Raw genomic sequence first — 26,940 nt, 5'->3', positions numbered from 1 at the left:
TACTACGAACATCACTCTCCCCAACATGGATTGCACTCTCTTCTGTTCTCATTCTCAGTGTACTGAAATGGAAAGCAACATATCTCTAAACCTTTCGGTTCCAGCCCGCTGTTCCCACCAATATTGGGCTCGATTCTGGTTCAGCATGTGGAAGGATGCGGTTTCTGGGTCATCAGTACTCACCCCAGCACTTGATGCTTTCCCTGACCAGCACCTACCCAGTACATCTAACGAGGCGGGATATGCCACATGTGATGAGCTCGAATGGCAACTTCCAGCCTTGGACAACATCGATATCGAAACATGCTCAGATGTAACATCAGAGGCACATCAGACACCCAGCGTCCATTCTCCAGTTAACGGCACTGTCAATCCGTTGTCGCTAAGTTTGGTCCAGAAAACCGAACTTGGGCTAAACGCTGGCACAGCATTAGTTCTTTTTGGAAACCTGGGACGTGGCTCAATGGTGCAGTCATCGGAGCAATTCGAAGGCGGGGATGGTTCCTTAGGCGGAGACGATGGCAGCGGGTTTTACGAATCAGACAACTATGATTTCCAGACCTATCGAATGGCTTCGGAGCAGCCGTCCATTACCGATGAAACCCAAACGTCTTCGTCATTCCCGAGCATGGAGGCCTCACCACTCTCGCCCCAGACGGTTCCCTCTATAGAAACCGACTACGCCGACCAGCCCTTGTCGAATCTTCCTCAGACTCCCGGTGCCTGCTCTGATGATATCAACATAATAGCATCAACGTTTGAAGAGGATAGTGAGCTACGTGAAATCGCTCTGAAACGGCAAATCACTGGCAGTGCCCAGAGGAAAGGAGATTCGTGCGGCTTTGAGGGGCGGTCAACAGATCCCAACCTGTTCGCTCCCATTTCGTCCATCGACCCTACATCTGACGATGATGATGGAATCATCAGTATCAACCGGAAAGACCGGCCTGCAAAACGCAAGAAACATGTCTCCTCCGGGCCAAGGCCTTACCAAAAGAAACAAAAATTGGACAAGGATGAGCAGGTTAATCTGAGGGCGGAAATTGTTATATGGACAACAGAAGAGGAAGAGCTCACATATAAGTGGGATTCCAGGGAGCGTCTCTGGTTTACCAATACTGGCGATCCAGAGACTTTCAAGGTCAACGGCGAGTTTCTTCTTTCTCAAGGTCAAGATATCCGGATAAAGGTTCGGCCAAACGCAGTATTCATGCCTGTGGTTATCGAATGGAAAGGAGGGGATACTTTTGAGGGCTATGATGACGTTGAGGAGGATCGCAGACTCGAGGTTCATTACAGCAGTGTAACGCACATGGTTTTGTACGGTGAGGGAGGAGAAGGCATGTTTTACGACGATATCTAAACGAGGGGTTTATTGCAGGTATTAGAACAGAACCCGTCTCATCTTTCTTGCGCAATATTTATGTGCTCTTTATAGCAATGCTGTCTCTATATCAAACCTTTATCAAATATAGAGCTGCCAGTATGACTTTTCAGCTTATTCTATGAGATACTAATAGCCTAGAATCAAGGGCAAGCTCCGAAGCGACAGATCCAGTGGACGAACATCAAGATCGACTTACCTCTCCCCATGTCGGATGTCGTATCCAGTAGCACACGGAGCGGCATTGTCACGTTGAATGACCATCGCTATTGATTGGTCGAAGACTTAATTAAAAAAAGGTTTATAGGGTTATCATTAATTTATCTCTAGGTGGATTCATATCATGAAGGGAAAACACAAGTATTTTCAATTTATCTCCTTATCTTCCCACTATCAAGCTATCCTGCGTTGCTTTCTTTTTAGGTTATTGGGACACCCCGAGCCCTTTCTCTTTCTGTGGTCTGGCTGTCCAAAGACTGCTTTGAGGCCTTGTAGTCGTATGAGTCTGTCTACCGAAAATGGCGACCCGCTGATATTCCATGGTTCCGAAGAGTTTTGCTTTAGAGTTATGGTAAATCTACCATCAGTTTTTAATTCTACGAATTTTCGAAAATTTCCATCAGCATCAAAACTAGTGTCATCCGCAACAAGAACTTCTGGCCAGTCATTGACAAAAAAATGAGCTGAGCACCTGGAAAGGCGATCAAAGAGGAGTGTGAAGGCTGGGTCTTGGCGCCGTATAGAACAGAAGATATGACCCGTACCGAGATACTTTTCACCAACTCGACGCGGAAGAGAGTCCAGCTCGAAATAGAAGAGAGAAGCTATAAAACAACGCGCAACTCTATCAATCTTCTGGGAAAGGGAATCATCCTGTTCAGCTTTGCACCTTAGTTCGGGGATTCTATGAACATCATCCAATCTTAGTTCATCCCCATCGAATTGAACATTAAGACGGTGATATCTAGGGTATGCTTGGAAGGCTTGTCTTAACTTTGTGTCCCTCATTTTTTCCAAGAATAGGCGACACAATCTGGGTAAAGCGCCATTCCTCCAGACACTGCGTGAATTGGTGGCAGGGGAGTCGTCGTGTGGTTTTGGTTCACCAGTGCCCAGCGATACAACAAAGTCTGGCTCCTCAAGGAGTGGGAAGGCTGTCGCTGCTGCCGTAAGTGCGGATATGAGAGGGTCATTCTCGAGTGGGCCGGCATCCTGAAATGTACCGACGCCATTGATATGTTGGGGTGGGAAAACTCTAGAGCTTATATGAGACACACTTTCTAGAGAGAGACGTTAATTTACATACCCAGGGGCAGCAGATATAGCTCGGGCACTAAATCCTATTAGCTATATCGCGAGGCTTTTAGCCAAAGATATTCTTACATTTCCCACAACCACGGTTGTCTAACCCCTTCCTTTGGCCTTGCGACCTGATCTGGCGCCTGTTTAGCTTCGGGTTCTCAAGGCATACTGCCATGGCGGCTTTGCTTACCTCCATCATGGTAATTAGAGAAAATTCGGCATTTTGGCTTCTCATCAACTGTTGCTACAGGCAGCCCGACAAGCGTCCCAGTGGTAGTCGCGTTCGAGATGCCTAGCATGCTCCTATCTGAGCCAAAAACTCGCTTCAAAGCGTCCTCCATATTTCTTGATGGGTACAGTCCATCGGTGAAATATGAAACAGCTATATCCATAAGATAAAGGAACGAAGGGAGTGGGGGTAAACTGTCGATCAACAACGGCAACAAGCCCGTTAGAAATTTGGGTAGGAACCGCGCGTTAACATATTGCCGCCGCTGAAACACATGCTTGGCTAATGCTTCAAACTTATCGCTCGAGTCTTCGATAGAAGAGCCGTTGATAAACATGTCTGCAACTATCAATCCCCCTAAGACCGTCAGTAGGCTTAATAATTAGTAGATCTAAGGCATACCTGAACTGATTCCAAAAGCCACCTTAATGAATCGCTGAAGGGGTATTGGAAGTGCTATCCGGTCCTTGATTCATTTCATAATCTGAAGGGGCATTGTGCCTCTAATACCACCTCCGTCAATACAAAGGATCCCTGCGCCAACAGTAGGCGGGTGGATCCTGATGCATATGTCTTCAGGCATAGCCACTTGACAGAGAAAGCATCTTTGGACGACAAATACGTAAGGATCATCCTGGGATTTTTCACCAAATACACGGACACAGTTGCCGCAAATCATATGCCCACAGGGTAGGTCATAGGAGGGTATGCGCCGCAAGCACGCCAAACAAACACTGGTGCTATGAATGTTGAGCCAATGGCATTTATAGTGACCGAGGTTTTCGAGGTGAATTTCTGCAGCAAACTTCGATCCCTGAATTAATTTATTGGCGTAGCGTTCGAATTCTCTTCTTACGACGTTTACGAAATTGCTCTGGAGCACGACATCGTTCGGCTTTTCGAAGACTAAGGCTCCATGCTTGCTTGCATTTGTGAGACTATCCTCATAAAGAAGATTAAATACCTCTACAGGAGCGAAACCTATAAATAATTTAGATAAGGTTTAAAGGAATTCCAGAGTTGAACTTACAGTGAGCGCCTGGTGGGTAATTATCGAGAAAGAAACTAGAAGCAATCATGGGGGCTGCAAACGTGGTCAGTTCTATGGGTGACTTGATGTACGCCAAGAAAGTAGATAGATGATCTGGTAGGTCTATCGCCTGAGGGTTATGTGCTCGACAAGATTTGATGAGATTGAATAGTTCGCCAAGAGTGTTAGAGAAATGTTCACAGGCGCTTTCGAGGAGAGCGGCCAGATGAGTCGCCGAAAAGAGTGTATGCGCATCTAGCCTCTGCTTCCGGATTTGATCCGAGCTGGCCATAAGTCGCTCTTTAAGGGGCCGATAGCGTGCTTCGATAGATATCGAGCCACCTGGAAGCAGTGCCATTACCTCAATTACCGAGATATAATCAAGCACATTCCTCTCTATCCACTTTCTAATTAGATAAAGCAAGGTATCTCGGGCCTCACTCTCGCTCTTAGTTCCGACTGGAATTTTTTCAGTCACAACGACCACTATAGGGCGCGTGCTCGAAGACATTGTCGAGGGAGAATCATGTTCTAGCCAAGCAGCTAAGTGGCGTGCAACACGCTTGAAACCTCCTAGATCATCACAGAAGAAGCAATAGACATTGGAAAATGGGGACAGAAGCTCGGCGTAGATACCGCCTGCTGACCCGCCGAAGCCGAACTCTTCTCTCGGCCTCCTGATCGTGCGCCGAGTGATGTCATGACACTTGTTAGCCGAAAGTTTCCCTTTCGGCTTCTCAAGCAGGTCGCCATCAACGAGGACCAGAGGCTGTTCGCTGAAGATACTGGAAGGGTCCACATGAAGGTGCACTTCAGATGAATTTTGGTTGAGGCCGAAGCGACGAGTCCTTCTGACGCCAAAGAGCTCACGCAAGGCAGTCGATTTGGCTGCATTCCCGATCAACACAAGTAGGTTCGGTTGTTGGATATCAGGACTGGGTATGCAGTCTATGATGTCCTGCACCCGATCTGACACCAGAAGATCGGTGTCACTTGCCCGGGAGCAGAGGCTCAGCCACATGGTACGGTGGTGTCGCGCCATGGCAGCGAGTGATGAGTTTAGACGGAGAACAATCGTAACTTTAGCTCTAAATCTGTAATTATATAGAGGAATAATAAAGGATCAGATATTGGCACATTTCTGGATGATCCCTAAAAGAGGGCTTTATGAATACCATAAAGGACCAGGTTCTGGGCCCCTCCGTAAGGGACTTGAATCAGGACTAGAACCCTAACTCATAAATATTGAATATTTAATAAAACTCGGGTGTTTTTGACTGCATGCCTCAATTTTGTCTTCTGAGTCTATACACGGAAGGTTCTAACGCAATGGCACGACGCAGGCCTGTGAATTATGAAAGTAGCCCGGCGCCCCCGTCTCTAGTTCAACCAAGGCTGAAATGCTCCCTTTGTCGTCGTCGCAGGTCATCCAGAATACTAGATTCGGGTCCAGAAGACATTCTAGACCGCTTCATCTGTTCACGGACTGAATGCTCCAAATTGAAAGAGCTTCTAGCACGTTTTTCCTCCTCGAACCCAGTCATCCAGATCATCAACTATAACAACAAGGACTGGGCTATTCCAACGAACTTGGGTGGAACTTCGACTAGAGCCATTTGTAAAAATACGCCAGCCGTCGATGAAGACCTTTATCAGCCAGCTGAGGTAGCTTCCAACTCTCCTCAGCTGCCTGAGCTTCCGGAGGAGAGCTCCACCGTGGGTCGGGTAGAATTACCTGCTGACTCGATAAATATCTTGATCCAAAAGACAGCTCTGAGTGGGATGTTCGACGTGACGGAGAGTCCACCATTTGTTAATTATGCTACAAAGCCGACAATAGGCGCATAGGTTATGAAAGCTACATACCATTTGCAACGCCAATAACATACTTGATAAGCAAGTGTCTCAGTCAACTAAGTGTCTCAAGCATACTGTGCACTAAAAGGAGAGATTTCTAAGCTTAATAAAAAAAGTTAAAAAATAGCTAAAAACTTAAAAAAAAAATCTATTTTAGGTATTTAGCTAGTATATTAGCTATAACGTATATAATAAGCATGCGGCGCATCCAAGTATGCGGCGCACTTTTCCTGACCTTCAACACGAGAAGTTCAGTAAAATTACAACATAGCCTTTAATCAATTAAAACTAATCGCTATGCTCTTCTATAGACATCGCGATAATTATCTGATATATTCTTGCGTTATGCCTAGTCTTGCCGCATGTTCCATAACGCCTTTCTTTCGGTCGCGCCGACCCTTCCTGACCACCACTTCTTGACGATTCGGCCACTACCTGTGTATCAACACCCATCTGATCAATTGCTTCCCTACCTTCATCTACTGTCATCTTCCCTCCATTCCGTAGCCGGGCTCTTTTTACTCTACGTCGCTTGCTTAGAGTCTCATTTGCCTGTCGAAGGATCTGGTTCTCGGACTTCAATAGGGCATTCTGATGCATTATTGCCTTCGTTCCCTTTGAAAGCGACTTAAGCGCCTCAAGAATTGATGCTGGGGAGCTACTATGATGCCGTCTCACCCGTCCTTCGAGATATTCAGACTGCGAGCTGGCCTCAAGCACGGTCTTTGGGGTCTTTGAGACCCAAGGGTCAGGGAGGCCGACCGCCTCTTCGACCGGTGTTGGAGTCCGTAGATGGACATCAAGCTTTGATATAACATTTCCTGGGTCCAAAGGAACAAGCCCGGCCCCTCGAAAACCTCCCGTAATATTACTCTTTGTGATGGCGGCTTCGTGGGCGGCATAAAAGGCTGGGAAGAACTCGGTCTTTGAAATATGGGTTATAGAGCATCTGATTAACTGCTCGATTCCTCGACCGTATGCCTTTTTCAGCGGCCCAAAGCACCCGACGTCGAGAGGCTGAAGTAGATGAGACGAATGAGGCGGCATATAAAGCGTGATGATGTGGTTGTCTTCGCAATATTTCTTAAAGTCGACCGAGTGGTGACTGTCATGCCCATCGAGGATGAGAAGACGATAGCGACCGGTTGATCGGGCCTTAGTATGTTGATCGAAGTGCTTGAGCCACTTAAGACCTATGTCATTATCGGTCCAGCCATTTTGGGTCGTCGCAATGGCCTAGTCCCCTGGGAGGTTGCTTTCTTGGTACCAATTGGCAAGGTGATATTGACCCGCAACCACGATGAACGGCGCGATCGCCCATCCTTCGGCATTGATCGCCTGAATGGCTGTAACCCATTCCCGGTTTCTAGGCTGCACTGATTTCGCCTTTCCACGTCTTTCGGCGCCTGTGACAACCATTCCGCTTGCAATAACCCCCATCATAAAGCCAGTCTCGTCAAAGTTGTAGATATCAGCTAGGCTAATGCTATATTTCGCGATTATGTTCTCCACGAGCCTAAACCAATCGCGAATTACGGCCGGATCTTCGCATTTGGCCCTCTGGTAGTCGTATCTACGATTAAAACGCGTCTTGAGGTCTGGTTGTCGCTTGACGAAGTTGGAGGCCCAGCGCTTGCCGACGGGTGACGCGTCGCGGTCAGCGAGCAGTCGGTTGGCCATTTCTTCAACACCACGCAGTCGCGGGGGAAACCCTCGCGAATCTAGGTCGAGAATTAACTGGATAATGATCTGTTCCTCTAGATCAGATAGGCGACGCGATTTGGGGATCCAGTCGCGTCGAGATTGAATGCCATTCTGCCGGCGACGGAGCCTTTGCTCCTTGACTTCATAGATGCTAGCAGCGCGTCGGACACTTAATTTTGGGTTATTTTGAAGGGCTTGAAGCGCAAGAAGGGTTTTTGCCTCGGTATTTGACTGTGACATGTTGGGTGGCTGAGAAATGTATGTTTAAATTGGAAGATGAGAGTTTCTCGGAAAAGTGCGCCGCATACTTGGATGCGCCGCATGCTTATCATATACGTTATATAATTTAATAAAATTTTTAAAAAATTTCCTTATAAAGAAATAGCTATTTACACAGTGTAAATAGACTTTTTAAATACTAGCTTATTAAAATTATTTTAAAATTATATAAAAATCAAAATTAATATATTATTAACGTACTTGATAAGCAAGCGCCGCAGTCATGTAAGCGCCGCACTTTTCTACCTTACACCTAACTTTTCATTTGATCAATCGATTCTCAACAACCTAATATGCCAGCTATTACTATTGAAGCTAGAACCCTTCTTGCCCTTCAGGCCCTTCAAAATAACCCAAAACTAAGCATCCGACGCGCCGCAAGCACCTATATAGTCGATGAGCGACGACTACGTCGCCGCCAGCAAGGCATCCAGTCTCGACGCGATACCATCCAGAAATCACGTCGGCTATCTGATCTAGAGGAACAGATCCTTATTCACTTTATTCTCGATCTAGATTCGCGAGGATTTCCCCCACGGCTACGTGGTGTGAAAGAAATGGCTGATCAATTGCTTGCCGACCGCGACGCGCCACCAGTTGGCACGCGTTGGGCTCATAACTTCGTGAAGCGGCACCCAGACCTTAAGACGCGTTTCTTTCGTAAATACGATTACCAGAGAGCCAAGTGCGAAGATCCAACCATTATCCGCGATTGGTTTCGGCTTGTGGCGAATACAATCGCGAAGTACGGCATCCGATCAGATGATATCTATAACTTTGATGAGACTGGCTTTCTTATGGGCATGATTGCAAGCGGAATGGTTGTCACAGGTGCAGAAAGGCGTTCAAAGCCAAAATCAGTGCAGCCTGGAAACCGGGAATGGATTACGGTCATTCAAGCGATTAATGCGGAAGGCTGGGCGATCCAGCCGTTTATCATCGGTGCGGGCCAATATCACCTCGCCAACTGGTACCGAGAAAGCAACCTCCCGGGCGATTGGGCTATTGCGACGACCCAAAATGGCTGGACCGATAATGAGACCGGTCTAGAGTGGCTAAAACACTTTAACCGATGCACAGCCAAACGATCAAATAGTCGCTATCGTCTTCTGATCCTTGATGGCCACGAAAGTCACCACTCTATCGAATTCGAGAGATATTGTGAGGAGAATAAGATCATCCGGCTTTGTATGCCACCTCATTCCTCTCATCTACTCCAGCCCCTTGACGTCGGGTGCTTTAGCGTGCTAAAGCAAGCTTATGGTCGAGAAATAGAGCGATTGATCAGATGCTCTATAACCCACGTTTCAAAGACCGAGTTCTTTCCGGCCTTCCACGCAGCACACGAGGCCACTATGACGGAAACAAATATCAGGGGGGGGGCTTTTAAAGGAGCTGGCCTTATTCCTCTTGACCCAGAAACTGTGGTCTCAAAGCTTGATGTTCAGCTGCGGACGCCAACGCCGGTTGAGGAGGCAGCTGAACCATCGACCCCTTTGGGCTTCAAAGACCCCAAAGACTGTGCTTGAGGCCCAATCTCAGTCTGAATACCTTGAAAGACGGATTAGAAGGCATCAAAGTAGCTCTCCAGAGTCAATTCTTGAAGCATTAAAGTCTCTTGCGAAGGGAACAAAGGCAGTTATGCATGAGATGGCTCTCATGAGGGCAGAGGTCCAAGACCTTCGACAGGCAAATGAGATACTAAGCCGGCGCCGGAGGGCAAAAAAAGGACTAGACTGCAGAAAAGAGGAGTAATGACGGTAGAGGAAGGAAGGCAAGCAATTGATCAAATGGATATAGATGCGCAGGTGGTGGCGGAATCGTCGAGGAGTGGTGGTCAAGGAAGGTCAGCGCGACCAGGTATTCGGCGTTGTGGTGTCTGCGGTAAGCCCGGCCATAATGCAAGGACCTGTCAGGTAGTGATTGAGACGTCTGGGGAAGAGTATAGTGAGTAGTTTTAATTGATTACATGGTTTATGGTGTTTTTATCGCGATAACTATAGAGGGGGTTAAAAAAAGTGCGGCGCTTACATGACTGCGGCGCTTGCTTATCAAGTACGTTATATAATATAACATATATGATAAGCGAGTGTCACAGTCATGCAAGTGTTACAGCTGGACTGTGCACTAAAACTAGGATTTTCTAACTTTAATAAAAACTTAAATAAAATAGCTAAAAACTCAAAAAGAGTATTTCTAGCTATTTAACTTATAGATAAACTATATAAAGTTTTTATAGATTTTTAAAAAATCTCCTTCATAGAGAAATAGCAATTTATACAGTGCGAATAGGTTTTTTCTATACTACCCTATAGGGATTTTTCTAATAATCTATAAAAATTAGAGTGAGTAATATATTATATAATTATACTAACTTCTAATTTTTAGCCCTCTTTAGCTTAATTTCAATTTTCTAGAATTATTTAAAAAACCCTTGTTTTAACTAAAATCAAATTGTGACACTTGCATGACTGTGACACTCGCTATACATATACGTTATATAATCTTCAAATATTAGCTATTTTAGGCCTAGTATGATTTTCTTACAATTTTTTAAACTAATCTTATATTTGGTACAGTATAAATCCCTCTATAGGGTAAATTGGGACACTTGCTTGTCTGAGACACTTGCTTATCAAGTACGTTATAGAAAGTTCATTTATGCTTTTCTTAGACTAGGCCGTGTAGTGCTCCGATCCCTTCCGAGCGCCTTGGTACAGCAGAGCATATGTAGAGCCAGCCAATTTGATCGGGAAAAATACAGGCTGAGAATTTGAAGGAGGGCGACAGGAATAGGCTGGTTGGACGGGTAGACACTTAATTCAGAAAATCAACCGACATGAGAAACAAGTCCTTCATTCGATAGGTCTTAGTCAAAAACGAATTTTCATTGTTAAGTTGAAGAAGTTAATCTAAGTTCCTAGCCCTTGACTTCCTGCTTTGTCTTCCAGCTGAGCAGAGATCTGTTCAGCCAGAGAACTATCTGATAATAGTCCATCCCTACCCTTACCATAGAAGTCCTGAGACGGCTATCTGCCATACAACCAGTGAGATGATTGTCCAGGTCCTTGTGTTCCCAGCTCCATTCGTAACCGTATTCAAAGCCGTGGGGGTTGGGAATGAGCCTGAAGACCGGGTCAAGTTTCCGACGCCCAACGGGGTTTTGGTCGAGCTAGTAGTGTCGGCGCCAAGCACACGCAAGGCAGGAGTTGTGTAAGCGGCACTCCAGTCTTCTATTTGACCCGACGCAGAAGCGGAAGGAATCCAAGCCGAAGTGTGCTCCCATACCAGTGGCGAGGATGTGGGGTCTACTTTTGTAAGTCTTACGGTCCCGGAGCCCGAAAGATCGCCAATTTGGAGATCAATTCCGAGTTGAATTGGGAAGGCTGACTCTAGGCTTGGACCACTGGATCGGGTGATCGTGGGCTGCACGGTTGTAGCGTCAAGAGCCGCTTGATGCTGTCTACTAGGAGAGCATTGGGAGCTTTGGCACTCTAGACTCCAAACTAAACCCAAAATAAGTGTAAAAACCTCAAGGACTCTCATTTTCGAAACTGTGATGTGAATGGATATCAGAAATCTTAGATTTTGACTTGACGTGCTGTTGGCCCCTTTAAAGCACCGCTGGGCCTACTTGGGAGGGGGTCCCAAAAATGGTCCTTCCAACACAGCGGAAGGCAGAAAGATGGCACCCGTATATTGACGCGTCCTCATATATCGTACGTTCTAGCACAATTCGATCGAATTTTAGCAAGAAAGCCTCCGAGTAGCGATTTCACACCAACACACCCTCCGCAACCATGGAAGAGTTTTCAATCAGTTCCTTGATCCACCAAGTAGAAGAGTTTGAGAGAATGAACCAACTAGATACCGTTGAAAGGCTCACTAAGGAGAACTCTCTTCTTGATAGCCTGGTTGTGGCCTACCAGCAGCGTTGGCTTCGCACAATGGATCTACTAGAACAGGCCCAACGTGCGCTAACAGCCCTCCAAAAGGCTTTTGAGCAGTGCATTGGTGAGGAGATTGCAGCGGAAAGGGATTGGTTGGCATTCTGGGGGATTGAAAGGGACAACACTGGGCTTCATCGACGCAATGAGGGAGGCTGGGTGTAATCTCCTAATCTTAGTAACTATGTCAGGCGGCTTGCACGCCTCTTTGTCGGAAATTCACAAGTTACATATGGATTTGCTTATATGTGATAAGAGACCGCAATTGGCTAGTTAGGCGCCGAAGACAGGCTTGACCCATTCCTGCCCCCATATTTAGAAACCGCGGGACCCAAAAGGCGGCTATGCTAGGTTCCCTGGAACCCCACACCACCCATCTCAGCCTTGGTCTCTAAGTTCATGGCTGTGAAGTAGTCAGACAGAGACGCAATGGCCTTATTCGCTTCTCTCGAGAAGACCTCTCTAGTTTCTTTGCATTCTTGAAGTGATGTAAACTTGTCGATCAGGACCACATTTCTTTCTTCCGTTAATAGGCGTTGCAACTGTAATGGCTTCCCTCCGATCCCAACTTTTCCGCATCGCTTCTGCCATTTGCGTATTCCACAATCACTGGGCTTGCAGCCTCGAAGCATCGTTATGTTATATTCCTACCTCCCGTCTCACATGCAAACAAGGTCAGCTCTGTATTTAATAAGCCAACCAAAGCCCCAACAAAATAGGATCTGTTGGGAGCTGGGTCCCAATTGAGGCTCTGCAAGAGGCCCAGACTTGGGCTTCATCGGTACATTCCTGAGGACTAAGATATGTACTATTTGACTATTTTTAGCACGGCGTAACTTGTCAGCATGAATCGGTATTACTTAAGGCTTGTAGTGACGTTAACGTGGAACTGGCAAAATTATCCCAGCTCAGGGCCACAAAATGTCTCACAACTGGGATCAAACTGGCGACCAGGATTTCTTGAATTCTCTCCTCACAGATTTCCAACTCTGCACCAACAATACGCAGGGCCCTTCTCTAGACCCAGTTCCTGAAGCTCTCTTTGATTCTAACAACAATCATGATCACCTCATCGACCCAGGCCTTGCGGCATGGTCATGGACTGGGGATCTAAATCTACCTTCTAGCCAAGCTGGGCAGAATAGTACTCAGGCTTTCACTTCGGCGGCGGAGCAGAATGGTAAAAGCATTATCTCTGAGCTCGTAGAGAATTTTCGCGGTCTCGAGAGTCGGCTCGAGAGCAAGACTGCGCAGTTCGAGGAGAAGGTCAATACTTTAGAGAATAGGTGAGACCAACTTGCGGAGACAATGACCTAGGAAGAAACTAAGACAAGTCAAACAGGCTAGAGGAGAAAGCTAAAAGCTTCTGCGATGAGATCGACGCGCATGTACAGGAGCTGCGTGATTGGGCTACTCAGGTAGAAACACTTCTAGGCCAAGTGATGGAGTTGCGAGACGCCTATCAAGCTAAGAATCAATAATAGTGTTTCTTTCTTTTTTTTGAGCGCTAGTCCCATAAAATCACTACTGCTAGGTCACTAGTACCTTAGTTTTATTTTTATTTACTTATTTGTTTATTTTTATTCTTAAATATATACCATTGTTTTTTTTTCTGTTTTTAAAGCGAGATAGAGTAATACGACTTAGGCGAATCACCGAGAGGATAATGCTCACGCGGCACTCATGCATGGTGAAAATGAATTCTTATTCTCTAACTACCCAAAAGATCTAGTGGTAAGAACAGCTTAAACCATTTCCAATTACGTCAATGTGAAAGGTAGCCAATTAAGGACACGGGCACTAAAGCTTAACTAAAAAAAAAAACATACACGTCGTACAAGGCAGCAGCGACATCTGCTTAGCGAGCCCTCTTCTCGATACCACATTGCTGCAGGCATCCATCTATGCCAAGAGCAATGTTAACCGGAATTGCATCACGCACAGCATCAACATCCTCACCCGCCACGGCCTGTCCAAGGGCAGCCGCCACCATATCGTTTTCAAAAGCGAAAGTCTGGTCAAAGATTTGTCCGGTGCCAAAGTCTTCACTAGCAAAAGAAGCAATAAAGATAGCATCAGAACAGTCAGGGTTGAACTGCGTGTGGATAGAGCCTTGGTAGAACGGCGTCATCTCGAGCGGGCCGATCTCGTTCTTGATAACCCGGCGTTTTCCGTCACCATCGAGGACACCATTCTCTGGAACCATTTCAGTAATGATGCGCCCCTCAATTACCAGTTGCAGCTCCGCTGATCGGGGATGGACATGAAACGTGTTCAAGCCGCACGCTATTTCCACAGTTAGAGATGAGATCAAAAGGGTACCGACATCTCCTTACGTCCTAAACGGCCAACAGCCATCCCAGCTCCGGTGCCAATCAGAGCAGGAAATGTCTTGCGGTTTGCTACAGCTAGATCGCCGCCGCCAGCCTCATCTAGGGCTTTGTTAAAGTCAAAGACGAACTGTGCGTCATCAGGCAGAAGGTCAACACGATCTGCAGCGCTATGGGGACATGTTAGCGATGGCGGTGGATTACAACAAGAGTTGGCTCACGTATCAGCCAGCATGAGTTGCTGCGACAAGCTTAGGCCCCCGGCGGTAGAGATGCCAGAAGCAGTTGATGTTGGTGAAGCACCAGTGAAGGTAGTTGATGAAGTAGGAATTTGTGCCGCTGTAGGGCCCCCACCGGAAGAAAGTTCGGAGGTGGTGCATGAACTCACTACCGACTTGGTCTCCCCAGAGCCTGGGGCGGCCATGATAGTAGAGCTACCTGCTATAGCCACGATAGCCACTAGGGACGCTAAATGCATTCTAGCCATTTTGTGTGGCCTGAGAAAGTAGAAGGGAGTCTATGAGAGAAAATGAAATGCAAGGAAAAGATGAAATCAGTCTTTGGATGCGACACAAGAGTATATGGGTACTGCTTTGTGTAGATAGATCACTCGCTTATATATCTAGGAAGATCTTGCGCAGCCTCAAGCCTTCATGTACCAATTCTAGGACATGATTGCGCCGTCATTCATTCCTTTATTTCCCCTTTTTAGGACATTATCGTGAGGTTGCCCAAAGCCGGGGTCTGGTCCCGAATTTGGGACCAGTGCCTAGAAAGTAGCCCAAGAAATGTCGACTACAGTAATAATAAGACTAAGGAGGTTTCTGCTTTCGTTTTTTCATATTACAGACCCTATCAGAAATATTTCTGATACCTACCGTCATCATGAACATGCTCAAACACAGGCGAACGCATATGAAGCTACAGAGCCACGATGGGCCTCCAGAGCTTACCCCCATTGACACAGAAATTGCTCGACATCAAGGGTCTTCTGTCGCCATTGAAGCAACTCAAGAAAGGCTACAAGCCTCTAAGAACTTGCCAACCCCTGATTTCCCCAAGATTATCGAGCAGAGGACGCGTGAAAATGGCCGTCTTCGACACGAGTTAGCGTATCAACAGAGAAAGAATGGAGCAAGCATGTACCTGCTAGAAGAAGTAAAAAACACGATAGCCTATCTTCAACAAGCCCTCGTCAATTTCCAAAAATTGAATGGGGATTCTAGGGAGCACGATAGGGAATCCTCGACGGAAACCCCGATGACATATGCTAGTTAGAAATCTTAGCTCTTCTGCATGCCATCTATCTAAATTACTAGGGGCTTCATTGCAATATCATTACCATCAAGCCTCGTTCTATCTTTATATCTATAGCGGTGTTGCAGTGCCTTTGCCTCTAGGTATGCAAATTCTAGACGCGCTTGGTTCTTTAACTAGGGAATGCATAACCCTTTATTCTAAAGTTCTCATGGTTCTATCTAATCTCTCTCCTCGGAATTTATTAGCCAATATGCCTACTAGCTAAGGATTTTTGAATCAACTTTGCCCGGAGAAGTTCGTACTCCTCTTGCTGTTGAATTGGGTGTGGCTTTCGCCTTCGCCAGGCCCCCTTCCACGACGGTTTCCGGCTCTGCTGACAAGCTCGATCCTGAAGGCTCGATCTTCTTTGGTGTGTAACTAGAAAGGAAAAAACGATTGAAACAACAACAGTCCCAAAGACTACGGTGGGAATTATCCACGTTGTATTGCTTACTTGTTCGGAGGGCTTGGAAGTGGCGGGTGAAATGGGCGCACATGCCTGGGGCGCCATAGTTCAGGATACGGGATGGGTAGCAAGTATTAGAGAGCGCTGCTCTCCATTCTTATCGGTCCAGAAGCTCGCCATACCAGTACTAAGACGCGGCGTCCCTATGTGTTAGTGCACCGCGCCACCGAGGGCCCCAGATTTGGGTTGCTCAATGCCACCCATAGCCCACTAACAGCCCCGATCATCCACTAGATAAGGTCCCATATTTTGCCCCCCAACTTGGCCAGTGGACTAAAGGGTCCCACTTGTAGAACAAAGTCTGGCCAAGCAAGCATGATCTCTCTCCATCTGTTATTAACACCCGACCAAGTTTGCCATAGCTGCATAGTCACGAGCATAGATAACCCCCCCTCTGAACAAATATCCTCTTTGTTATGGGCATCAGGACATAGCGGGGTATGCTGACACATACTGATCATGCGCTAAGAGAGACGGATTTCAAGTACCAGCAGGTTCATAGAGGATAGCGACGAGCACAGCCGACTGTTCCCAGTGCGGGCTCGCTACACCAGTACCTCGGTGGGTCTCCCGAGTACTTGTCGGGACACACCACGCATTGATTTCATCTCCTAGGCTGTCAATCGTCTAGTATTGGCTTTTCAATCGTGGAATGCTTCATAAATTACTTCATAGACATTTATTTCGATATTTCGGTCTGATCGCTGCTTCCAGAGTCATATTTCTCGTGGCACTCACGTGACCTACAACATCATGGATAGTAGAAGGGTAGGGAGGTAGAACACAAATTTCCCGCAACCACCATACAGCTTGTCGGCCAATGTTTGGACTACAATGGCGGCAATCCCTCTCTTGACGCTCTCCTCAATGAGGAAATCTGCATCATGGTCCTCAAGCTGTTGGTCGAGGACCAGCCAGTCGCTATCGCCATCATCGCCGGCCAATGACGGTCGACGAGGGCTCAGCTGCGCCTCCCCTCCCGCCATGCAGATTGCAGCCTGACACAGAAATGAGGAGTATTCCAACTTTCCCCTCATCCACATCATTCCACTCCATCAGTCATTGAATGTGACAAGTCCAAGCCGGAACCATCATGGAAGGACTCGGAGTCGCCGCCAACATCATCGCTGTCGTTGACCTCTCTGCCAAGGTCGCGACGCTGTGCCTCCAGTATTCCAAGGAGGTCTCCAGCGCCCGAGCAGATATCGAGCGTCTCCGCACCCAGGTCGAACACCTAGAAATTACTCTGCGGGCTGCACAGCGCCTAGTAGAAGGGACCAAGGGCCAGTCGCTCTTGACATCCCAGGAGCTTGTCGGTTCATTCCGGAACTGCATCGCCGACCTTGAGCGACTGGAGAAAAAGCTAGGCCCAAATGCCGCACGCCCCAGGATGCGTCGCTTTGGCTTTCGAGCACTCAAATGGCCATTCAACAGCAAAGAGATCGACCAACTTCTTGCTAGTCTTGGACGTCACGAGAAGACCATCCTGTCCGGACTCCAGATTGATCAGACGTGCGCGCACTGACAGATCCCCCGTCGCTGCCGAGACTAACATACTGCCAGGGCCGTACTCATCGATATTCAGGAGGGGGTCAAACAACTAGGGCTCCAATCGACCGAGGATGCCTCGATTTCCCGAAAGCCCCATCTCATGGTGCCGTTCACTCCCGACCCAGACTTTGTCCACCGTCCTACGATCGAGAAATGGATGCAAGATCAATACAGCCAACCCGGCCGGCGAATGGCCTTGGTCGGCATGGGCGGCTTTGGGTAGTGCATACCCGCTACTTCTCCAGGTTGGCACTAACGGAGTAGCAGAAAATCCCAGCTGGCCATCCAGTTCGCACACCATGTCCATGCGGACGAGCCCGGCACCAGCGTATTCTGGGTGCATGGCAGCAGCAAGGCGACATTTGAGGAGTCGTTCCGCGCTCTTGCAGATATTCTCGCGTTGCCTCGTCGGCACGAGCCAGAGGTCGACGTGCTGGCACTCGTGCGTGACTGGCTTCAGAGGGATGACATCAGCCCGTGGTTGATGGTCGTCGACAATGCCGATGACATCGGCCTGTTCTTCTCCGACAAGGGACACGATGACGTCTCGCAAGACCCGCTTGCATCGTATTTGCCCAAATCGACCAAGGGCAAGATTTTCGTGACGTCGCGCAGCCTTGACGCAGCAGAACAGCTAGTCGGCAGTAGCCGAGCAACGCTGCGAATCCCTGTTATGAGAGAGGAGCAGGCGTTTGAACTGTTACAGAGGAGACTGGAAGATAAGACAGACGAAGCCGCCGCAATGGATCTTGTCCGCACACTTGACTGCATCCCGCTAGCGGTGAACCAGGCAGCAGCATACATCAATCGGCGCAGCCCACGAGTGACTACCGAGTCGTATCTGAATGAATTCCGCAGAAGTGAAAAGCGAAAAGATAGCCTTCTTCGCAGCGACAAGGGAGATCTCGGCCGGCACGATGGGGTTTCCAACTCTGTGGTGGTGACGTGGCAGGTGACGTTTGAGCAGATCAGGCGGGAGCAACCGCGCGCTGCCAATCTTCTATCTCTGATGAGCCAATTCCAGGCTCAGAACATACCCGAGATCATGCTTCACAGCTACAACGACGACAACAATACCCCGGACGAGGAAAGCGACGAGGAAAGCGAACGAAGAGACTTTGAGAACGACATAGACGTGCTGCGAGGCTACTCCCTCGTTACTCTTTCGACTGTGGGGCTATGTGAGATGCACTCGCTGGTCCAGTTTTGCACTCGCTCGTGGACTTCGGAATTTGGGGACCCGGCACGATGGAGTCGGCTGTTCATGAAGCTAGCAGCAGACCATTTCCCATCCGGCGCGTTCGAGACGTGGGCTGCCTGTCAAAGCCTTCTTCCCCACATTGAACCCTTACTGGGGAGAAAGCCGAGGGAGAAGAGTGTTATCGCGAATTGGGCTGAAATACTGACAAATGTATCTTGGTACATGCTGATGATAGGTGAATACTCGCGGGCAGAAATACTGGTAAAGAAAGCTATTCAGGCAAAAAATGGTATCCTGGGACTCGACCATCCCTCGACGCTGACCAGCATAGCAAACCTGGCGTCGACATACAGGAACCAAGGCCGGTGGGAGGAGGCAGAGAAGCTAGAGGTAGAGGTGATGGAGACGAGCAAGGCGAAGCTTGGGGCCGACCATCCCGACACGTTGACCAGTATGGCCAACCTAGCGTCGACGTATAGGAACCAAGGCCGGTGGGAGGAGGCAGAGAAGCTAGAAGTAAAGGTGATGGAGGCGAGGAAGGCGAAGCTTGGGGCCAACCATCCCAATACGCTGACCAGCATGGCCAACCTGGCGTCAACATATAGGAACCAAGGCCGGTGGGAGGAGGCAGAGAAGCTAGAGGTAGAGGTGATAGAGGCGAGGAAGGCGAAGCTTGGGGCCAACCATCCCAATACGCTGACCAGCATGGCCAACCTGGCGTTGACGTTTTGGAACCAGGGCCGGTGGGAGGAGGCGCAGAAGCTGTTTGTGGAGGTGATGGAGATAAGGAAGTCGAAGCTTGGGGTCGACCATCCCGATACACTAACCAGCATGGCCAACCTAGCGTTAACGTTTTCTAACCAGGGCCGGTGGGAGGAGACAGAGAAACTATTTATGGAGGTAATAGAGATAAGGAAGTCGAAGCTTGGGGCCGACCATCCCGATACGCTAACCAGCATGGCCAACCTAGCGTCGACGTTTTGGAACCAGGGCCGGTGGGAGGAGGCAGAGAAGCTAGACGTGGAGGTAATAGAGACGAGCAAGGTGAAGCTTGGGGCCAACCATCCCTCGACGCTAACCAGCATGGCCAACCTAGCGTCGACGTTTTGGAACCAGGGCCGGTGGGAGGAGGCAGAGAAGCTACTTGTGGAGGTGATAGAGACGAGCAAGGTGAAGCTTGGGGTCGACCATCCCTCAACGCTGACTAGTATGGCCAACCTGGCATCAACATATAGGAACCAGGGCCGGTGGGAGGAGGCAGAGAAGCTAGAGGTGGAGGTGATGGAGACGAGCAAGGTAAAGCTCGGGGCCAACCATCCCGATACGCTAACCAGCATGAACAACCTGGCGTTCACTTGGCACAGTCAAGGCCGACAAGAAGATGCTCTTGTTCTTATGCAAGACTGCGTTCATCTGAAACAAAAGAGGTTGGGTCACACCCATCCGGACACTCAGTCATCAGTTGCACTCCTGCAGTCATGGCAAGCTAGTCGTCTCGCGGTGGAAGATGCCTCCAGTAGTTAAAGCCGTTTCCTATACTAGTTTCTTCATTCGATATATGCCCCCAAGCTTCAGAGTGCTTTATCAGTGAGCCCATCGCCAGACCGCGGCGGCGGCCTTCGTCGTTTCTACCCATTGTGGTCCCCGTTCTGTACCCCAATCTGCCATGCGTATATATTATGTGTAATTGCTGATTTTTACGCATTTTATGGGTCCGCCAGCATTTCTTATTCGCTCTAAGAGGAAGTTACTTATGCTCCTGATAGTGTGTATGTATACCTGTATAGATTTTCTCTAGACAGGCCCCCTACTATGCCAATTTCTCCTCCGATGCTGCTTGCAGGGGCAGGAGGGCAGGGCCTGCTCCTCGGTGAAGCATTGCTAGGATGAGAGCCGGCTACGGGCAGGTGGTGAGGAGCTAATCAGTTTATCGGAGTCAGGTTCCGAAGCTACTCCTTAGTGTTCTTTGGGGTCCTCCCTCGATGAGTCTGGTACATGGGCTGGGTTTGGGGAAACCGCGGGCTTCGCAAGAAGGTGGGCTTTATCGAGGGACTTTAAGGCGGAAACAGTATCGATATGCTTCAAGTAGCTAGGTAATTGGTAACATCCTGCTTTCCTAGCTATATCTTTGTTAGGCTAATTCCATCGGCGCTATGTCCTTTCTATTATCCATAATCTAATTATATGACGCAGGGATATATCCTATAGGCTATAATATCCAACGTATTATGCGCATAAAAGGCGTATCGCACCGAACCTATTGTCCGCCAGCGGGCTGACCAGGAGCGGCTGACAAACAGGAGTCGTAAGGCAGGCCTGTGATCAGGGTGGTGATAGTAAAGCCATGGAAATAGCAACTCAAGGGTACTAAGGTTAATTTGACGATGGACCATCCGTTACGATCTAGGGTAGGCTAATCACTTAGACCTAGTAACTTAGGAGCTCCGTCTTTATACCGCCATGTGCAAAAATTTCAACAAACAGAATCCTATCATACTAGAATGCTCGTAATCTATCCTAAGTACTAAAAATAGTCTTTTTTAGAAGATAGCAAGGCAAATAGGCAAGGGGATAATCCCAATGAACCCCAGTTATGGCTACCTAAACCCTTAGAACAACCGTTTCTTATGCTACCGTGGGATATGCTCTTAGTGCTACCACGGGGTGGAAATCGAGTTCTTTCAACGAGATCATATCGTCCGGCATGCCTTAGACGAGATTTCGGATCGCATCGCTGATTTCGTCATCTGCACACACTATTCTTCTTATCAGCTATATCCCGCGAGACCCCTAGCTAATTCTTACCCGATATAACAGCACGCCCCTTTCGCTATTTCATTTCGCTATCAATGACTTCTCTGACGCGCAAGGGCCCGTACGTCATATCGATACGCTCGCCCAGTTAGATATAATCTCCTTGATCGGTTACTCTTAAGAGAAAATTACCTAACGTACTTAATAAGCAAGCGCCGCAGTCAAGCAAGCGCCGCACTTTTTTTAACCTCCTCTATAGGAATCACAATAAAAACACCATAAACTATCTAATTAATTAAAACTACTTACTATATTCTTCCCTAGATATCTTAATTACTACCTGACAGGTCCTTGCATTATACCTGGGCTTGCCGCATATACCATACCGCCGAACGCCCGGTCCGACCGACCTTCCTCGACTACTACTCCTCGATAATTCGGCCACTACCTACGCATCTATATCTATTTAATTAATTACTTGCCTTCCTTCCTCTACCGTCATTACTCCTCTTTTCTATAGTCTAGTCCTTTTTGCCCTCCGGCGCCGGCTTAGTATCTTATTTGCCTATCAAAGGTCTTAGACCTTTGCCCTCACGAGAGCTATCTTATGCATAACTGCCTTTATTCCCTTCGCAAGAGACTTTAATACTTTAAGAATTAACTCTAGAGAGCTACTTTGGTGCCTTTTAATCTGTCTTTTAAGGTATTTAGACTAAGATTAGGCCTTAAGCATAGTCTTTGGGGTCTTTGAAGCCCAAGGGGTTAATAATTTAGCTACCTCCTTAACCGGCGTTAGCGTCCGTAGCTATATATTAAGCTTTAAGACTATAGCTTCTAGGTTAAGGGGAATAAGGCTAATACCTTTAAAAGCCCCCTTAATATTTCTTTCCGTTATAGTAGCCTTATATACTATATAAAAGGCTAGAAAGAACTTGGTCTTTAAAATATAGGTTATAGAGTATCTAATTAATCGCTCTATTTCTTAACTATAAGCTTACTTTAGTATACTAAAGTACCTAATATTAAGGGGCTAGAGTAGATAAGAGGAATAAGGTAATATATAAAGCTAGATAATCTTCTTCTCCTTATAATATCTCTCGAATTTAATAAAGTAGTAATTTTTATAGCTATTAAGGATTAAGAGATAATAAGAATTAATTAATTAATTAGTTATATATTAATTAAAGTATTTAAGCTACTTAAGACTAATATTATTATTAATCTAGTTATTTTAGGTTATTATAATTACCTAATTACCTAGGAGGTTACTGAGTTGGGGAAAATGAGTGCTAAGCCGTTTTGGGCCGTTGGGCAATTTCTTGTACGTAGAAAAAGGTCAGAGGCCGCGGCCTCTGATCATCATCATCATCTTCATCGATCATGACGAGAAAGGGGAGCTTCAGGCTTTCTTCCTCGGCGTAATCATTATTGCTATCAATTAATCATTTGCCCTTACTATTTTCTATGTTATTGAGATCACGAGACAGTGTGTGAGATCCCTCTTTTGAAAGGTCACGAAAGGAATTCGCGAAGATCTGGCTGTGTGGTGTGGTGTGTTCTGTTTCTCCAACAAATTATCTAATCAGATGCCATACTTCGAGATTATATTCCCTACGAGGCGAAACTAGTTATAGATAACTATTAGATCTTCGCACTTAGCTCTCTAGTAGTCATATTTCCGAAAAAAACGCATCTTAAGCTCTAGGTATCGCTTAATAAAGTTATAAGCCTAGCGCACGCTAACTAGTGATATATCGCGGTCGGCAAGCAATTAATTAGCCATTTCTTTAACACCACGAAGCCGGGGGGGAAATCCTCGCGAATCTAGGTCGAGAATAAAGTAAATAAGGATCTATTCTTCTAGATTTAATAGCTTGCGTGATTTAGGGATAGTATCAGCTCGGGCTTGGATACTAGTATATCGGTCATAGAGTGTACTATAGCGAACTTTATAGATCCTTGCAGCGCGTCGGAGGCTAAGTTTTAGTTAATTTTGATAGGCTTGGAGGGCTAGAAGGATTCTAGCTTCGTTATTTGATTGAGACATCTTAGGTGGTTGAGAATTAATTGATCAAATGGTAATGATGTAGGTTGAGGGATTTTTGACCGGTTTACTTGTCTGACCGGCTCACTTATCATATACGTTAGGATTTAAAATACGCCATAGTTAATAACTCTAATAATATTATAATTAAGATTCCGTCGGAGTTTAGATATAATTCTAAAGATATCCTAGAAGATTTAAAAGAGATACTTAATATAGAGATAAAATCAAGTAATTAGGGATGCATAGATAGGGCAAGGAGAGTATTAAAATTAAATAGAAAAGGTCGAGCCTATAATAATAAGAATACAGGGCGAATGAAATAGTTGTTAAGGATCTAAGGGATAGCACCCCCTTGGCTATCTTTAAAAATATTGCGTATATCTCTATTTCTTGTATCGAGTTTACTAATCCCCAGTTTAATATTATTATTAGGAACTTAGTTCTAGGAGAGCGATAACTTTATGCCAAGTAAACTAGTCTCTTTATAGTAACTTCTATATAACTATATAGTTAAACTTATAGATATCTCTAAGCCCTATGTTCGCCGGATAATACCCTCGCGTTATAGAGAGTCCTTAGTTCTTAGAGTAGCGGCTAAGCAACCTTTGCGATTTCTAAGTCTAGTAGTCCTCCAGGGAGAAATATCTCTTCGCTCTCTAATAGCAATCAGGAATTAATAAGACAGAAATCCTCGCAAGACTGTTCATCCGCATACAATATAAACACCCAATCAAGGCTCCTCGCACGATTATATACACTTCTACATAGCGGAAGAGGGACCCTATACCTTTTCTTCTAGGGCAGTGAGTGATTCTTTATTAAGAGACTCTGGAAGTTTTCGGTGCAGCTCTGGGGAGGATATAGGGTGTGGCAGTTTATCGGCACTGGAAGCTAGATCGAGAGAGTTGAAAGGTTATATGCGAGCTATATCGTAGTCCCTCCAGCACATAAGGGTCTAAAGCAAATTAGCAATTATGTCTAGATATATACTTAATTAATAAAATTAGATATATGGTATATAATCGAGCCTTTTCTATCTACCGGGAATCTATATGTATCTATGAGGATATAGTTTAAAGTATATTAAGATGCTATAGTCTTGCCTTTAGTCTTAGTTCGCCTACTGCCTATAGTTTATACCTTATTTGAATCCCTTCACCATTAATTCCTATCCCCGATATACTCTAAGTAATCTCTATTTTCAAGCTCGAGCCATAGTTCCATTATTGGTACATAGTATCGCAAAAAAGAAATATACTTCTTAGCTTCCTCTGCTTCCCTTAATTTCATAGCCACTTCTTCGCCTAATTCACGGGCTCTCAGCTCAGTAATCTCCACTTCTAGCAGCTTGTGGCGGGATAGCTTATCCAGAGCTTCCTTGTTTGCCTTCGTCTAGATCATATGTAAGTACTCATCATATAAACTGGCGATTCTTGCCTTAAGTGACTAGCTAGAGAGCTACGCCCCGTCCGAACCAGTCCCGGAACTTACCACATCATGCTCCATAAACCTAATATCGCTGTTATATATCTATCTTATTAAGTTGGCTTTCACGACTGCGTCTTCATATGCCATCTTAACTTACTAGAGATCGAGGCATGCCTTCTTAATACGATTCTCCTCTATCGAAAGGCATCCCTAAAGTTCATTAAAGTTTCCGAAGGACATAGCTTTCATAATAAACTTAGCGAGGGCAGACGGAATGAGCTCCACGCCATCTTCATCTAATAGCCACCCTAGAAGATTTTCTACACCTAGGATATCAGCCTAAGACATATCCTAGCTCTATGCTTCTCTTTTCGAAAGGGCTTATATATCACTCAAGAGCACTAAATGACTTAGTAATAGCAAATAGAGTAACAACGCATCATATTCGAGGATATCCCTTAGCAGTTAGGCCCTAGCATTAACTAGGCATATCGATAGGTCGATAGGCTCGCCCCTGAATAGACGCCTGAGATTCGTCAATACGAAAATGCCGCAACTAACCCCGTCATTCTGCTTCGCGTATATCTATTTCGATTGAGTTTAGTAAATTATAAAATGATACTAAGAGCTAACCTTGTTTTCAAAAGAAATATCACGGGATAAACCGCTTTCTCCTATCCAGGCTTTAAGACGCTCTTTGACCTTTGCGGCGGTCACCGGAATAGGCAAGAAATCATAGAAATCGCAGTAAATCGTACGCTTCGTAATATGCAACACACCCATCGTCCAGTGCCCAATTTCTTTATGGTGAATTAGAAAGAAAACAATATTATAATTCTCAAAGCCTCGGAGCTCCTATAGCAGCGTCTCTTCGTCTATATTGAACCAGAGTGGGTATGTCACGCGAGCAGACTTATTATCCCCACGGTGCGGCCAGAAGATGGCAAATAAGACTTCCATAATGAACTATAGGACGCTATCTTTCAGGCATTAACCTTTCGGTTATAGTTACTTTAAGACTTCATCAGCCGTCGCCGTCCATTGCACTTCTTCCGTCGATAGTAGCTCTCCTCGCGAACGTTTTATAGGGTAGTTGCTATCGCCGTCTGGCTCTAGAGTGAGCGCCTCCTTGGTCATATCAACGGTTTTATGACGTGTTTTGCGTTTCTTAGAGGCCGTAACGCGTTTTAACAATCCCAAAATATCTAGCAGGTCGTCGTCACCTTCGTCAGTGACATCGTCATCCACTTCGTTATCTAGCCCCATTCATTGAGCGAGTTCAAAACGAGACTCGGTTATTAGGTCATAAGTAGTATTAGGAAAACCGACCTCAATTATACCATAATCGTGTCGCTCCTTCTTAGCTGCATCATAGGTAATCGCCTACGAGTGCTCATCCGGTAGATTCTCAATGCATCTCTTATTACCCTCGCCCTTCTTTCGGGCCTCGGTGCTTAACCTCGCCTAACGCATCCCAGACAATCTTGCTTTTCCTGGTTTCTCTTTCGACTCTTTTGTACGTAGTGTTCATTTTTGGGAGCGTGATAAAGTAGGATTAGATAGCTAAATATCTGACACTATCCGGGGTGGATTTTCACCTTGCGTCTCCGAGACAGAGTCAATCGATACCATAATGGCATATATAGGAATAAATCAAAGGAGTAAAATAAATAGGTGTAATAAATAATGAATAGGGCTAATTCTACTGCGGGGGAAGTTATAGGCCCAGAGACTATGAGCTCTATCAAAAAGGAGGAAGGAGGAGAGGCACTAACGAGGATGCAAAAGCCTAGTTGTCTCTCAGGTGGATGAGGCTGTATATAAATCCATTCTTATATTCTCTAGTGTCGGGACTCGGCATCTTCTCGCAAGGCTCTGGAGGCCTTTTGGCGTTGACTTGAGGATTTGCACGAATCATTGAACTGCCGGGTCACACCAGTGCAGCTTCGCTTGCACATATGATCCTCATTGTCTCATCTTGTGCATTGCCAGGGATTAAATCCTTGCCACTGGCAAGGCAGAGTTCTCTGAGAAGCCGAACTAAGCCTATCATGGTGGTTGCACAGGTTTCCAGGGGATTCATCGGCATGTTGCTATTGAGGGCGTAGTGACCTTGCCAGGCCCGACCTCAG

General features: G+C 46.5%; 1 protein-coding gene and 1 pseudogene across 2 annotated transcripts, besides 1 other annotated feature; one reads left to right on the top strand and one right to left on the bottom strand.

Moving 5' to 3' along the window:
* Positions 1-13,590: 13,590 nt before the first annotated feature.
* NCS57_01410900 (Cupin type-1 domain-containing protein) lies at positions 13,591-14,297 on the bottom strand (the record flags this gene model as incomplete). Its single annotated transcript, XM_053063721.1, has 3 exons — positions 13,591-14,018; positions 14,069-14,232; positions 14,284-14,297. 3 exons carry the CDS (start codon positions 14,295-14,297, stop codon positions 13,591-13,593), a joined length of 606 nt encoding a protein of 201 aa, XP_052907054.1.
* A 2,614-nt stretch (positions 14,298-16,911) lies between these two features.
* Positions 16,912-20,103, top strand: NCS57_01410800 (annotated as a pseudogene). The gene is made up of 3 exons: positions 16,912-17,339; positions 17,391-17,597; positions 17,646-20,103.
* Positions 16,912-20,103: a sequence feature.
* Positions 20,104-26,940: the final 6,837 nt, after the last annotated feature.

This window comes from Fusarium keratoplasticum, chromosome 12 (assembly GCF_025433545.1).
Source record: "Fusarium keratoplasticum isolate Fu6.1 chromosome 12, whole genome shotgun sequence".
Taxonomy (NCBI): Eukaryota; Fungi; Ascomycota; class Sordariomycetes; order Hypocreales; family Nectriaceae; genus Fusarium; species Fusarium keratoplasticum.
Note: the sequence above shows the minus strand (reverse complement) of the source record. Positions and strands in the feature narration are given on the sequence as shown.